Source organism: Maniola jurtina, chromosome 18 (genome assembly GCF_905333055.1).
Source record: "Maniola jurtina chromosome 18, ilManJurt1.1, whole genome shotgun sequence".
NCBI classification, from domain to species: domain Eukaryota; kingdom Metazoa; phylum Arthropoda; class Insecta; order Lepidoptera; family Nymphalidae; genus Maniola; species Maniola jurtina.
The window spans coordinates 12,756,050-12,771,724 of NC_060046.1; the positions used below are offsets into that span (position 1 = coordinate 12,756,050).

A 15,675-nucleotide genomic window follows, 5' to 3' on the forward strand; every position below is an offset into this window, starting at 1 on the left:
TGGTGCAATTTAAGGTGGAAGCGGGGTAACCTGAAAGGGGTATGGCAGTTTTTATTAAACCTATACCCCTTTGGTTTATACATGGCATCGTACCGGAACGCTACATCGCTTGGTGGCACGGTTTTGCCGGTAGGATGGTAACTAGTACGATACGATAAAATTATCGTATCGAAACCGATACGATGGCGCGTGGAAACCGATAAGGGGTATGGCTAAAAGAAAACCGTCATAGCTCTTCCAAAGTTAGCTAATAATGCTTCTTTTGCCTGAACAGTTCACCTTAAACTTATGTAATTAGATAGTTCCAAACATTCGATTTAAATAAATTCGTTTGATACTGCGTAATAGAGAAACAAAGTCCCATACTGATTGGGTAGTTGACTATTATTTTACAACTCAGGTCTAGACCGATCATTTTAGTTCAAAAATAACAGAACTAGCCACGCTATCGCTGTTATAGTAATTATAGGTAAATATTAAAAAAAAAAAAAAAAAACTGTGACATGTCCTAAGACACCAGACAGAAGAGAAGCTTTCTTACGCATTTTTGAAATCTTGTGTTTGTCTCGCTCACTCATTTAAGCAATACGCGCTGCCCAGCCAGCCAATTACGTATATTTCACCACTCCGTTTTTTCGCTTGTTTCACTTTGGGCGAGTTCGTAGTTTTTTACCCATTTAATAAAGACTAAAAAAGGTCAAACTGCGATGGGTGTAAAAAAACAGTTATTTTACTAAAAAAAATAAGTTCTGGTCAACTACCCTTTTTCAGTTTAAATCATCTATACCATCGTTTAAAAATTTCACCTGCGCCATACTTACATTAAAAAATATTTACCAATAAAAAAATTAAAAAAAAACCTATCACAGTGTCACGGCTTACATGGCAACCCTAATAACCACAGACATAATATTATAATAATAAATCGTCTAAAATATTCCCGATAATTATTGTTAAATAATTAATTAATTCTATAAAATAAATCACATTAATTACAATAATATTACACAGGGTGTCCTTTTTGAATGTGACGAAATTTTGAAGAGCATTCCGAACCAGTGGTAGTAGTACGCACTTGACGATTTAAAAGTACCTACTTAGTTTATTTGAATAAAACATATTTTTATTTATTAATTTTATTCAATAATAAACAGCAAATAGTTTTTACTTTTTTCTGATTTGATAACCTCCTTTTTCAAAGTCGGTTAAAAATCAAATCAAAATAATTGATCTCAAAAGAAAAGGTTAAGAAGCGCAAAATAGTTTGTTTTGGAACTCAGATTTGAAATCTATTCCAACTGTCTCACTTAAATAGAACACTCTGTATATATGATACATAAATAGGATCTTGACGCCGCCATTTTAATTTCTATTGTATACAAAACTTCAAAACAAACTGGGAAAATGGACAGGACCAAAAATCGTACCATCTATCAATGTGGAAAACGGCATTATTTTTAGTCGCATGAATAAGAAAAAGTCTTTTCTGTATAAGTTTTGTATACTTTCTATATGAGTAAAAATTGGTGCAATTTTTCATTTTTCTTTGTTATGATATTGACAGAGCCTCAATAGCTCAATGGTTAAAGGGGCGGACTGAAATCAAAATGGTCGCCGATTCGAACCCCACCCGTTGCACTATTATCGAACCTACTTCTAACACAAGCCTTACGCTTAGTTAGAGGGATTAAAAAAAGGAATATTATGATTAATATTCTTTTTTTTAAGTGCAACCGTTCCTGGTTTTAACGTTAACAGAATCAAAAGTGAGCTGATCTGCAATGGCGGCGGTGTTGGCGTAATACCGTCGGTTAGCTTACTCTAGAAGGTTCTAGAAGGACGAGGTTCTATTCCCCGGTGTCCACCCAGTTCGCTTCTTCTGCTATTCGATCCATGCAGTTGCATAGAAACTGGTACTGCAAGAAAAATATTTAGGTTAGGTTATTGAAAGATAGAGGGAAAGAAAAAAGATGTTTATTTTTACAAGGAACGAAAAGCTTGATTTTCTATAATCAGCTAAACCAAACAAATCCGTATGGTGCAACATGCAGCATGCGATATGCACCGCCCGGCCTCCCACTGATAAACATGCAAGAAAAGCCAGCCACCAAGCAAGCCACACGCACCACCACCACGCAGCACCACACAAATCCCAAAACCACTCAACGCACGTTTCGCCCCGACACGGAGCATCCTCAGGAGATGTAGAGTGTAGCCCTTACTTGAGCAATAAAGCCAAAATACCTCAAGCAGAAGAAACGCCGGAATAAACTGTGTTATGTGTTGCACATGCCTAAAACATACAGCGCTGTAATTTTTCCTAACACACACACCCACAGACACATCGGGTGTGCGGATAGGCCGGTGTCCCGGTAGTAGTGATGTACTTACGTATGGCGTGTAGAGCGCGAGAGTACGCGGCGGGCGCTCTCTGCGGCGGTAGGCGAGCCTCGCGGCCGCCGCCTCGTCGTCCGCGCGCCACTCCCTGACGTCACTCCACGGCACGGTCGCGGATGCGCCCGCGCAGGTGTTCTCACTCTCGCACCACGCTGACAATTTCAGCCCGCTCCAACCTGGACACGATAACATCACCAACCATCATCATCTTGTGACAAAATCAAACAGGTTAAAAAAACCCGGCCAAGTGCGAGTCAGTCTCGCGCACCGAGGGCTCCGTACTCGGGTATTTCTCCCGAAATTTTGCACGATAAATCTAAAACTATTGTGCATAAAAACAAATAAAAATCTGTTTTAGAATGTAGGTACATGTAAAGCCCTTTCATATGATACCCCATTTGGTATAGTTATCTTTTTTTTTTGTGACAACCACAAATTCACAGTTTTTGGATTTTTCTTTTACTTGTGCTAGAAGACTTACTTACCTGCCAAATGTTTATGATTCTAGGTCAACGGTAAGTAGCCTATAGGTTTCTTGACAGACTCGAGAGACAGACAGACAGACAGATAACAAAGTGATCCTATAAGGGTTCCGTTTTTCCTTTTGAGGTACGGAACCCTAAAAATGGTGGAATTATTCCTGTTCAAAAGTTCAAGCCAAGGTATAGTCTATATAATATATAGTCCCTTGTACAATACCGGGGAGCGTCTTACCGACGGTGATCGCGACGACGGGCGTGGCGCGGCAGTCTGTCCGAGCCGGAGGGAAGGCGATGTCGCCGTAGCCGGGCAGCGTCCGCGCCAGGGCGAGGTAGTCCGGCGCTCTCCGCACCTCCTGCAGGGCCTTCAGTTGGTACAGACGAGCGCCCGCCACGCAAACGCCGCGGTTTACGTCTTCCACCGCCTGAGAACAAATTTATACAAGTTAAGGGAAGAAAATATAGTATTAATACGCGATAAGATCTATATTGTTTAACATCAATACCCATTTTTTAATTTTTTCAGTATTTGAGAGTCAAAACAAAATAATGTCAAAATAAAATGAACCTAAAGAGTGGTATAACGAATGCAGAATAAACGGGAGTCGATAACCATTCGCTGTTACTTGCACACTACGTGGCTAGTGTAAGTGAGAAAGAATGATTATAGCGTCTCTTTGCTTCGATTCGTGTTTTTAGTTGCACACGTTAGTTATACAGGAAATGTATGCCTAGATAGCTCAACAGTTGAGGAGCGGACTGAATTCCGAAAGGTCGGCAGTTCAAACCGCCACTATTACATTGCACTATTGTCGTACCCACTTCTGATACAAGCTTTACGCTTAATTGGAGGGGAAATGGGAGTATAAGTCATGATTAAAATGGCTAATATTCTTTAAAAAAATGTGGTTACTGCTTCGGTTGGTAAAAGTATCAAGACTCACCTGCCAGAATATAAACGACGCAGCCTTATCGTCTTCCTTGATGACGGATATCTCTCGCTCAGGGCTGAACAGCCACTTCCTGATGGCGAGGCAACTGCTGGAGGCGGTGGAGTAGTTCTGGATGTACAGGGAATGGGGACACTCGTTCGGCTGCAGCTTGCGCTCTGTGGAACAATTTAAGGATATAAATAACAGAAAAAACCGGCCAAGTGCGAGTCAGACTCGCGCACTGTACTCGGGTAATTTTTCCGACATTTTGCACGATAAATCAAAAACTATTCTGCATAAAAATAAATAATAATCTGTTTTAGAATATACAGGTAAAGCCCTTTCATATGATACCCCACTTGGTATAGTTATCTTACGTTGAAAATTAAAACACATTTTAATTTTTTTTTTAATTCACGGTTTTCGGATTTATTCCTTTACTTGTGCTATAAGACCTACCTACCTGCCAAATTTCATGATTCTAGGTCAACGGGAAGTACCCTATAGGTTTCTTGACAGACACGACGGACAGACAAACAACGAAGTGATCCTATAAGGGTTCCGTTTTTCCTTTTGAGTAACGGAACCTTAAAAACCCCCAGGGACCTCGCTGATAGGACCACAGCGCTTGCCACAGCGCCAGGGACCTCAAGCGACGATATGCAAGCCTCAATCACTTACCGAAGTTATATTCGACGATCTCGAACAGGTAGAAGTAGCTCTGCACAGCTTTGGACAGGCCGATCTTTTCGCACACTGCGCGGTACACGTCATCCGCGTTCGTCGACTTTAGCACCGACACCGACACCACTTCCTTCTCCGGTAATAGTACCTACGAAAAAACAAACCCGACTTCAAAAACCACAAACACTAAAAAATTTTCAAAAAAAAAACCGACTTCAAAAACCACAAACACCAAAAATCACAATCGTCACAATTCTTAGTGGCCCCACTGTACAAAAATATGCTATGCCTAGTTAAAAACCTACTGTTTACTAAGCTATTACACTGATCGCGAGCAATCTACTTTTATCCATTGAGGAGTTCTGTTCTCAATCTCCGAAGATATTTATTAGATCTTCACCAAAATATACCTGCAAATACTCTTTCAAATGCTAAATGATTCTTGTAAAATCTATGCTATCCTACATTTGAGCAAATAAATGATTATGATTATGATTCAAACGAAAAAAAATCCAAATCGAAAAAAAAAGATTCCAACGAATTGAGAACCTCCTCCTTTTTGAAGTCGGTTAAAAACATCTTACACTAGGGCCTTGACCTCTCAAGTCGCGTTAAAGAAGTTTTACTTCAAAACGAAATTGGCCTTTGAAATCTGACATAAAATATAAATATAACGATTAATGTGTAACCTTTAACTCCACAGGCGACGGGTTGGACGAGTCATCCGAGTCTGTGAGGAACTCTTGCACGGCGTCTGACTCCGCTATCACGCGGACCGCGCAAACCTGACGAATAAGATTCGAGTAAAGCATAGGCGTTGAACGTTCTTCCTAGCTTTGGTCCCGAGTTAAATCAAAATCAAATCATTCATTTAAAATAGCTAACATTGCTAACATTGTATACTTTTTGATAGTCACTACATCTACTAAAACTGCAGGATTTGTAACAATGATGTAATGGTGATAATAATCCCGGGCGCATACCTCTGACTTTTCGGAGTCAAGTGCGATTTAAGCAAATTAAACATCACATATTTAGTTGATATAAGCCAGACTAGTTTCAAACCCATCCGGGGTCAGTTTTCATCAATCACTCACAATAGTTTAAACGTTAAAATTAAATATCACTTTAACAGTGAATGAAAACTTCATGGGGAGGAAAACTTCCATGCCTGAGAGTTCTCCATAATGTTCGCGAATGTGTGTAAAGTCTGCTAATTTGCACTTGCCTTATGTGATGGTCTACGGACTAAAGCCTTATGTTTTACGAGACTTTTTTTGATTTCTACGAGATTTTATTTTTATATGACTTGCTTTAACAGTAGGTAAGGGAAAAGATCGTGAGGAAACCAATAGTTGGAAGTCTGAAGTTAAGACGCCATAGTATTGAATGATAAAGTTTACCTTTTCTAAATACTGTTCGAGGCCTCTCCTCCTAGCATCTAACTGCTGTTCGCTCAGCGTGAACGGCCACTTCCCCGGCAGCTTCGGGAAGTTAAAGCCTGCACCAGAAAGTAGCAATGTCTGACATTCTATTTATCCTAATAAGTATGGATTAGAACGGTTTCAGATTAGCGTTTGTACGGTGCATTTTACGTTCTTTTTGGCATATTTATTTTTGTTTCATTATGCCAATATCCACCGTATGTATCACACTAATATTATAAAGTTTGTGTGTATGTGTGTGTGTGTATGTTTGTTACTCCTTCACGCAAAAACCACCGAACGGATTTGGCTGAAATTCGCAATGGAGATAGATAATATCCTGGATTAGTATATAGGCTACTCTTCATCCCGGAAAATCAAAGAGTTCCCACGGGATTTTGAAAAACCTTAATCAACGCGGACGAAGTCGCGGGCGTCAGCTAATAAACAAATAAAGCTGCACTTAAGTTGTTATCAAAAATACTGCTCTAAGTATGTAAGCAAAGTAGAAACGCACAAAGTGCGAGCGAAGTGAGCGCGATTTCTCCTAACACGTCACTCACCTAGGAACTCTTTCCTCAGCAGCTGATGCAGCGCGGCGAACTCCCTGTAGCGGCGGCTGCAGAGATGCCGGCCCGCCATGTGCACGTTGAAGGCGACGTAACTCCGACCAGTGTTCCTCTCCATCACCACCCGGTAGTCGGGGATGGACACCGGCAGCGAGCGCTTGTCCGTGTAGTCGTAGCGCTGGTACACGGTCGCGCGCGAGTTGGCCGCGCCGCCGATGACGCCCACCGGTGCTGAGCCGTCGTCGCATGGCTCCAGCCGCTCTGCCTCCTGGCATTACAACACAGACTTCCATAATAACAGCAAATACATCGTCCCCAAGTCCATGGACACTCATTTCTGATTCTCGGCAATCTACATATAGATATAAAAGGAAGCTGACTGACTGACCTATCAACGCTCAGTTTAAACTACTGGATCAAGTTAAAAATTGGCATGCAGATAGCTACTATGACGTAGAAAACCACCACTAAGAAAAGATTTTTTGAAAATTCAACCCCTAAGGGAGTAAAATAGGGCTTTGTGTAGAATAAAAATTTGTGTAGTCCACGCGGTCGAAGTCGTGGGCATACGCTAATACTAAAATATGAAAAATATGCCCTTCCGGCTTCCATTTTCCCCACTAATTTGGGATTATCAAAAGAAGAGTGAATAGGCATTTTCTAGGCAAGTGCGCTCCACATTAGGCTGCGTCTTCATCTTCTATTTGGTGTGATTGGAGTCAAAACGCATCAACATGTCTATTTAGTTTTAAAAAATTAATCTTGAAGTGTCATCAATGTTGTCAACCAGTCCAAAATATAATCTTTGTCTTTGACAAATAAAATCTGATCTTGTCAAACAGAGACCTTTATCCAAACAGTCAATTCAAACTAAATTAAAATAGTGTCTTTTGACTTTTATTGAAATATAAGTGTTAAACTAACCTTCTGTGTGACAGAGATGACTGTGAGAGTGAGACAGTCGCCGCCCGACTTTATCAGGTCGACCACTTGCTTGTGTGTGGCGCCCTCTACATTCACCCCATTGCTGTAACAAAAAAAAACTTCTAAAATACCATTAATTTTCTTTTTCGCTTAACTAGGATACCTCACAATGGCGTCGATTTTAGTGTATTTCTTTAAACTAAATTTAGAGTATTGGCAACTTTTTCTTTTTAGTATTAAAGGCCAGAAAATGAATTTTAAAATAAAGGTTAAATAGTGCTTCTCTACTAAAACACGATGTTCAAGACTGGCACTTAAAGTCACGAGGTTTGAGTTTTAAATTAAATTCAGTTTCTTTGTACTTTTCTTATTACAATGGTAAGAAAAAGATGGAAATAATGCAAAATATAATTGCCATCAAAATCAGTAGCTACCAGTAGGTAAAAATAATGCTATGCCGTAGGTATATAGGTATATTGCTATTTCTTTCATATATAGCATATGAAAGAAATAGCAATATATTTAGACCTGTAATATTAGTTAATAGAGTTTTAGTGCACAATAGAATTTAATGGTTTATTACTACGCGTTATTTCAGTATTCAGTTATTCTAGTTTTGAATCATTAATGAAAGTAATTAGTGTAGTTAGTTTTAATTGTTTATTTATTAACAAAGCACAAACATACATTAATTTATATTGCGCTGTTAGCCTAATTTGTGGCGTTCTCATTACCATCTGTGTATTCAGTACCAAGTAAAATATTTTATATCAATTAAAATCGTGCGAATATTTTTAAATGAGCCAGACCAATGATTCTTACTAGCTGACGCCCGCGACTTCATCCGCGTGGTTTTAAGTTTTTTGGATTTTCCAGGATAAAAAGTAGTCTATATCACTCTTCAGGTCTTGAACTATACCCATACAGAAAATGACGTCGATACGTTGCTCCGTTACGACGTGATTGAAAGACAAACACATTTTCGCATTATATGTATGATCTTGAGAACTGGCCCAGAAGAGGTGAATTTACCGCGAATCGTTTCGGGCGATTTCATACGCGCGTTGGCGAGGGGCTCCATGACTCCAATACATCGCATCCACAAGCATCGCGCGAATTTAAAATACGCGCGGAAATCGCATGCAGTACGCCAGACTCTTGACTCGCTCGTGCAAGTCGAAATATTAAGAGACGCACGAACTTCAGAGCATTTAAAAAAAAATTATATGTATAGACTAGCGCTTGGCTGCAATCAGACCTGCTAGCAAGTGATGATGCAGCCTAAGATGGAGCATGTATCAAATATCCTCAACTCTCGTATGTTACTCCTGGAGGCATCGTATGTTCGAACTGATTCTCGGCGCATTCGCCCTTTCTGGACAAGTTCTGACTAGCCAGTATTTGTTCTTGAAACAACAAATCTACAGATGTCACTTTTATCCCAGAAAAAACAAAGAGTTCCTACATTTTTACCAACATCCAAATACACATATGTTCAAGTAAGGCGGGCGTCACGCTCAGTTTTGGCTTAAGTTGTTAGGGGACAAAAGATTTTATGTCCATCTGTTGCATGCAAACTATACCTGCGACTTTCGTCAAGGTCGTTTGAGCGGTTGATCGTGAAAAGGTAGCAAACAGACACACACTTTCGCATTTATAATATTAGTATAGATACAACTTAGCTCGAATTTCATATAGGTAAAGCAGGCAAGTAAGCAGTTCTTAAAATAATACAGTGCATATTTTTTATCGTAACCTTATTAAGCATTTATCACTCACACACTGGGTTGCTAATGTAATGAATATAATGTGAGGATACAATTCTTGTCCCATGATAACTGATAATAAGTAGGTTAGTGGAGTATCTGGCCATGTTCTCGTATTAATACCAGACTATTATATACACAATAATGTAGTAAAGGTAAAAGGAGGTTAGCCTCAATAGCTCAACCGGTAAAGGAGTGGACTGAAACCGAAAGGTCGATGGTTCAAACCCCGCCCGTTGCACTATTGTCGTACCAACTTCTAGCACAAGCCTGACGCTTAGTTGGAGAGGAAAGGGGAATATTAGTCATTTAACATGGCTAATATTCTTTTTTTTTTTAAAAAAAAAAAAAGGTACTAAGTATGCATTAACGATTTTGGGACTCTGCCTCAATGGAAACCCTTCTGGAGATGATTTGACCTAGTAATTTAAAACACATGGACAAATAGACAACTATTTTCGTATGGAATGTACTAGGCAGTAATTATGATTTGTGTGGGCACATATCTCACACGTGCTCGATAGCAGTATCTTACCCACAGATTTGCTTACAATGGATATTTATAAATTGTATTATCACATCCCACTGAAACTATTGTGGGATTTCAGGGGCTGTGTATTTATTATTTAATAGCATGGTATTTATAATCTATGATAACCCAGTGGTCAAGACGTTCGTCTGCTATTGGGGAGGTTGGGGATTCAATCCCGGCCACCCCTAACTTTTTAGAGTTGAGCCTTTAAACAATTTACTTGCTTTATCTGTGAATTAACCCTGCATTGTGAGGATTGATTGTGAACAAACCTGCATGCCTGAGAGTTCTACATAATGTTCTTAAAGGTTTGTAAAGTCTATCTTTCAAAGGAATAAAAAGTTACTGCAATGTTTTTTTTTTCTAAACCTACATCTAGCTTTACAGTATACCCAATTCGCTAGTGTAGAACATAGGTAGGTACTTACATCTTAAAAAATAACCTTATATCTAATATACCATACAAATTAAATATCTATTTATGAACCTTATCTTCAATATTATAAATTAATATCCTATGTATCTATATTATATGTATCTATTAACCAATCATCTCATGAAATGGCAAGTTTTTTGGCTGTGAAAATATGCTATTTTTGACTTACATGGTTTTATCTAAGTTAAGCGATGATAATTCTTGTATAATCTGTGGTAAATAGTGATGCAGTCTAAAGAAGCCTTACACAATACAGAGTGGCTATATTTAGATGCCAGATGTGTCTAGGCTGTTACTACATTGTATGCAAATAATGTTCATATTTACTTATGCAAAATTCATTGATTTTAAATTTCAGTCAAGTGGAAGTATGATGATCAAATAATAATTTAATTCAAACATTTTTTGATCAACATCATCTTAACCCATTGCCATATTTAGTGATCACTAGCCTCCTTTCTGAGTGAGAAGAGTTAGGCTTTAGTCTACCATGCTGACCAAGTGCAGATTGGCAGAATTCAGACACCTCTTGAGAACATTATAGAGAATTCTTAATCATGCAGGTTTCATCGGAACATGTTCCTTTATTATTTATTATTATTATTATTATTAGCCCGAACTGTCCCAATGTTGGGCAAAGGCCTCCCCTTCTTTCTTCCACCTGTCTCTGTCTATAGAAATTTGAGGCCAGGCCGACATGTAGGCATCGAGTTCGTCTCGCCAGCGACGCCTCGGCCTGCCTCGACGTCTTTTAAAATTTTGTGGCATCCACTGTGTTGTGGTCTTTGCCCACAGTTCATCGGACATGCGCATAACATGTCCTGCCCAGTTCCATTTTAGTCTGGCAGCTTTGTCTCCCACATCCGTTATCTGCGTCTTGGAGCGCAGTATGCTGTTTTTAACATGGTCTGTCAGCTTTACTCCAAGGATGCTGCGCTCCATTGCCCGCTGGCAAACTCTCAGTGCGGACTTTTGATGATCCGTCAAAGACCAAGTTTGAGCACCATATGTGAGGATGGGAAGAATGCACATATCCATGAGTCTACGTTTTAGATTTAATGAAAGGTTTCCCTTCATTAAATCTTTTATGGCCCAATAACCCTTCCAGGCGTTTTCGGTCCGTCTCGAAACTTCTTTATCCTGTCTCGCCTGAAAAGAGACTATTTGGCCTAAGTATATGTATTCATGGACATATTCAATCTCCGCACCCTCTACTTCTAGCCTACGCTTTGTGCTGTTTGTCATGAGCTTGGTCTTTGACATATTCATCTCAAGTCCGACCCCGACGCTTACCTCGTTGAGCTCAGCAATCATAGCCCCCAACTCGGACGCTGACGAAGCAAAAAGGACTATATCGTCTGCAAACCGAAGGTTAGAAAGCCTTTTTTCCCCGATGACGATACCCTTTCCCACCCATTTTACTGCCAATTTCCTGAACACCTCCTCTAAAACTGCAGTAAAAAGTTTGGGAGAGAGTGGATCTCCTTGCTTCACACCTTTTTGAATGTGGAAAGTCGGCCCCGTTGAATGTATTTTGATGGATGCTGTGCTTTTGTGATATATTTGCTGTAATATTTTAATGTATTGGGATGGGATATCTTGGCTATTTAAAGCTTCGAAAATTTTGGAGTGTTTTAAACTGTCGAATGCCTTTGAGTAATCTATGAATGCTAAATAAAGTGGAAGGTCGAACTCTAAATGTTTTTCAATTAATTGATTTATTGTATGGAGATGATCAGTGGTAGACAAGCCGCGTCGGAAGCCAGCCTGTTCAGCAGGTTGGTTTTTATCTAACTGTCCCGATATTCGATATTCTATTATTTTAATAAATGTCTTATATAAATGTGATATCAGGCTGATAGGACGATAATTACCTACATCTGTTTTGTCGCCTTTTTTGTGCAGTAAAATGATATTTGAGTGACAAAGTTGTTCAGGTAAATTACCAGAATGTAAAATAGTATTAAACAATTTTGTTATATGTGGAAGTAATACAGTCTCACCTAATCTTAGTGCTTCTGTAGTAATTCCATCTTCTCCGGGGGCCCTACCATATTTCATACTACAGAGTGCACGATGGACTTCACAGTTTGAAATAGGTTCAATGTCCATCGAGCTTGTATCGTGATTTATTATAGTATCTACGGGGATTAATTTATGGTTGGAGTCGGAATAAAGAGATTTATAAAATTCGGTACTGATATGCAGAATCTTTGACCTATTTGTCTGTTTTAAACCTTTATGATCTTTTAACGCGTTGATGGAAGTTTTGTTATTCTGTATACCTTGAATGGCGGCCCTAAGGGAAGTGTTTTTTTCAAGAGCTGTTTGTACTATTTTCGTATTAGAGTTTCTTATGTCTTTTCGTATACACCTTTTGACTATTTTGTCTTTTGAAGCGTACTCAGGTGTATTTCGAGTCAACTGTTGTCTCTCCTCTATCAAAATTTTGGTTTCATGAGAAAGTTTTCTTTCTTTTTTCTTAACAGTTTTAACTTTTTGGCTAGCTATTTTTAAGTTATTGATGATGTTATTGTATTGTAGGTTTACTTCTTCGCATAGTGTAGTATCTAGGGAGCTAAAACTGTTTTTTAATTCCAAACAAAATTTATCTTTACTAGCCAAAAGTGAAATCTTGTCTATTCGTCGTATTGTGTTTTTAATTAAACGCATTCTGTGGAGTTTAGAGTTAAATTTTATTGTAGCGCGTAATATTCTGTGATCTGAGTTGAATTTAAAATTGTTTAGCACTTCAATATTTTTTATAATATTTTGATTAGAGGAGAGACAAAAATCGATTTCATTTTTGGTAATACCGTCTGGAGACATCCATGTCCACCTTCGGTGTGATTTTTTGTAGAAGAAACTGTTGCTAATACTAAGGGTTTGTCCAAAGGCAAATTGTAATAGTCGTTTTCCTCGGTCGTTTCTGGAACCATAACCATGAGGTCCGAGGGTTTTTCCATCGTCGTTGTCTTGTTTAGATCCAATTTTTGCATTGAAATCACCCAAGATGAGATTCCAAGTTCCCTTATGTTGGTCGTGAGCTTTATCGAGTTGATCGTAAAAATCTTCTACCTCTGCATCTGAATAAGAGGATGTTGGAGCGTAAACTTGTATAATTGTAAGAATTTGTTTAACATTTATTTGCAGTCGTAATATAGCTATTCGTTCTGAGAGCGCAACAAATTCTAAGATATTATGTTTCCATCGGTTGTGAACTAAAAATCCTACACCATGTTTGCCTCCACTTACTCCAAAATGATAAAATATTGATTGGTCTCTTTCAAAAGTGTTTTCTCCTTCCCGTCTTACTTCTGAGAGACCAATAACATCCCACTTGACATTTTCCAAAGCGTTTTCTAACTCTACTAACCGCTCCTCGGTACGTAAGGTGCGAGCATTGTAGGTCAGTATATTCAATGTATCGGTGTCCGTAATATGAAACGCTTGGGTCGTTTGACAGTTAAATCCACCCACCCGGAGATTCATCTTGCCCCTAGTTCCAGGAGGAGTCGGCCTACTGTCATTAGCATCTCTCCCCCCAGAACTACCGGGTACTTGGGGCCTAATTTGTTTGTTGTGATTCATGTGAAAGTTTGAAAGGGGTTTGGACAAATAACCCTCCACGCTCGTCCGATGCGGGTTGGTGGGTGAACAGTGGGCGAGCCGGAACACGTCCTCTAGTTGCTGTCGTTGACGTTTGCTAAAATACGTTCCTCCGCCAGCAACCTTGGTCACATCCTGTTCTGATGTCAACCTTGCTAATTTTGCCTCTAATGAGCTTACCGCCCATAAGCCCGAAATTAGCGCTGTGTCATTCAATTCTCTTTGAAAGACAGTGTGCCGCACTGTTGACCCCGTAGGGTTCCTCCACCACCGCACTTTTGTACGTTCCAGCCTAACGTACAGCTCCTTCTACAGCCTGAGCTCCGAATAAGTCAGAGTAGCCTGTAAAAGTGGTTTGATAACGGAATATGCTTTCCGGCCTTTTGGTCCGCGGGAGGTGTTTTATTTCCCTTCTACCCTGAGATACCCTTGTTAGGATATCTAGTGGGTGTGCCCCTATCCGCCACCTGGGGACGCGTTCTATTGGGCTGTAGGCTGCCCCAAGAATGTTCCTTTAGATATCATTAAAACAAGTGATATTTAACTGTATGAAATGCACATAGCTAGAGTGAACTAGAGTGAGGAAACTCTCGGTTTTGATCCTGAATCAACATCTGTCAAATGTGATGTGATCAAGGATATCTAGTTGTTTCATAGCCTACCTAGCTTCAAATGTAGCATTTGATGCCTGCAAATGTATGTGAAATCCATGTTTTGCTGCAAATTTTCTAACTGTTGTTATCTGAGACATAGCTCCAAAAAGTAACAGATATGTGCCCAGGTTCCATCACCAAACAAGATGTGAAAATTTTACCCCTAGGCTATCACTGCAAACTATGATAGCTAGTGATTACAACATTGTGATCAACTGTACCGTTATTTGATGAGTTTATGGTTCTGTAGCTACTGAAAATTAAACTGATGTTAAAGCCAGCCCAAATATTGAGGTTTTTATTAGGTATCAATCACATTGATCACATCAAAGTTTGAGAGGCTAATGTGTAAAGGGGTCATAACATGGGGCGGATTCTAGCCGCAAATGCGAATTATCAGGGCCTACTTTATACACTACTTTGGGCTACTGTGAGTATTGAAATGTGTAGAGGCACTAGTAAATAGGCATTTTCGAGCTACGCCGTGTGAGCCGTAGCGAGTTTGGTTAGTTGCATACACCTGTACAAAATGTATACATCAAGGATGAATAGTTGTAAGATCTGAAAAACAAAGATTACCCACTGCAAAGAACTCAAACATTGCTAATGTCTCAATTGCCCAACTTACGTTCAACAATAATATATTTTTCGTATACGTTTGCACAAGACATCGGACGTAACTGTTTCTAAACAACAATTTCGCAAAACAGGTTTATGACTCACAGGCACTATTCAATAGTCTCGTATAACAAAGAATGTAATTTGAACCAGTTAGTTCTAGTAAGAAAAACATAATAATTGTTGCTGAGGTTGGGAAATGCAAACAATAATGAGAAAAGCCTCTTAAAGTATACGCCTTTTTCAGCCGCGAATTGTATGGAATTCTTGAATAAAAATTACATAGAACTGGGACTCACACTTCTAGGATCCTATCCCCTTTTCTTATGCCGGCCTGCTCAGCTGCACCCTGCTCCAGAACGGCGCTAACATGCTGCAAAGGTGCATAAAGTTCACCATTGATCGATCTCAACTGCCCGCCTTCGGAAACTTGGCCGCGAACGTTGAAACCGAAGCCGGTTTCTGTCTTGTATATAGTAACGCGACGGGGTCCATTATTAGTTACTGTGCCCTTATTATTTTTTTCGGGCCGTACAATACTGTTATTATCAGTTTCTGTCTCGGCCATTTTGGACAATTTCGAACAAACATGACATTTGATGTCACTTGAAAGTTGAAACCACAGACAATGAACTACAGATCATTGAAACTT

The 15,675-nt window shown here is 39.4% G+C and overlaps 1 protein-coding gene across 1 annotated transcript; it reads right to left on the reverse strand.

The window, feature by feature from the left end:
* Positions 1 to 402: 402 nt before the first annotated feature.
* On the reverse strand, positions 403 to 15,633 carry LOC123874366 (sorting nexin-27). The gene is made up of 10 exons (XM_045919666.1): positions 15,323 to 15,633; positions 7,410 to 7,512; positions 6,480 to 6,753; positions 5,896 to 5,993; positions 5,182 to 5,277; positions 4,490 to 4,640; positions 3,821 to 3,984; positions 3,112 to 3,301; positions 2,392 to 2,573; positions 403 to 1,916 (listed from the first exon to the last, which is right to left on the reverse strand). The coding sequence occupies exons 1-10, from the start codon at positions 15,589 to 15,591 to the stop codon at positions 1,848 to 1,850; spliced, it is 1,596 nt and encodes a 531-aa protein (XP_045775622.1). The 5' UTR covers positions 15,592 to 15,633; the 3' UTR covers positions 403 to 1,847.
* Positions 15,634 to 15,675: the final 42 nt, after the last annotated feature.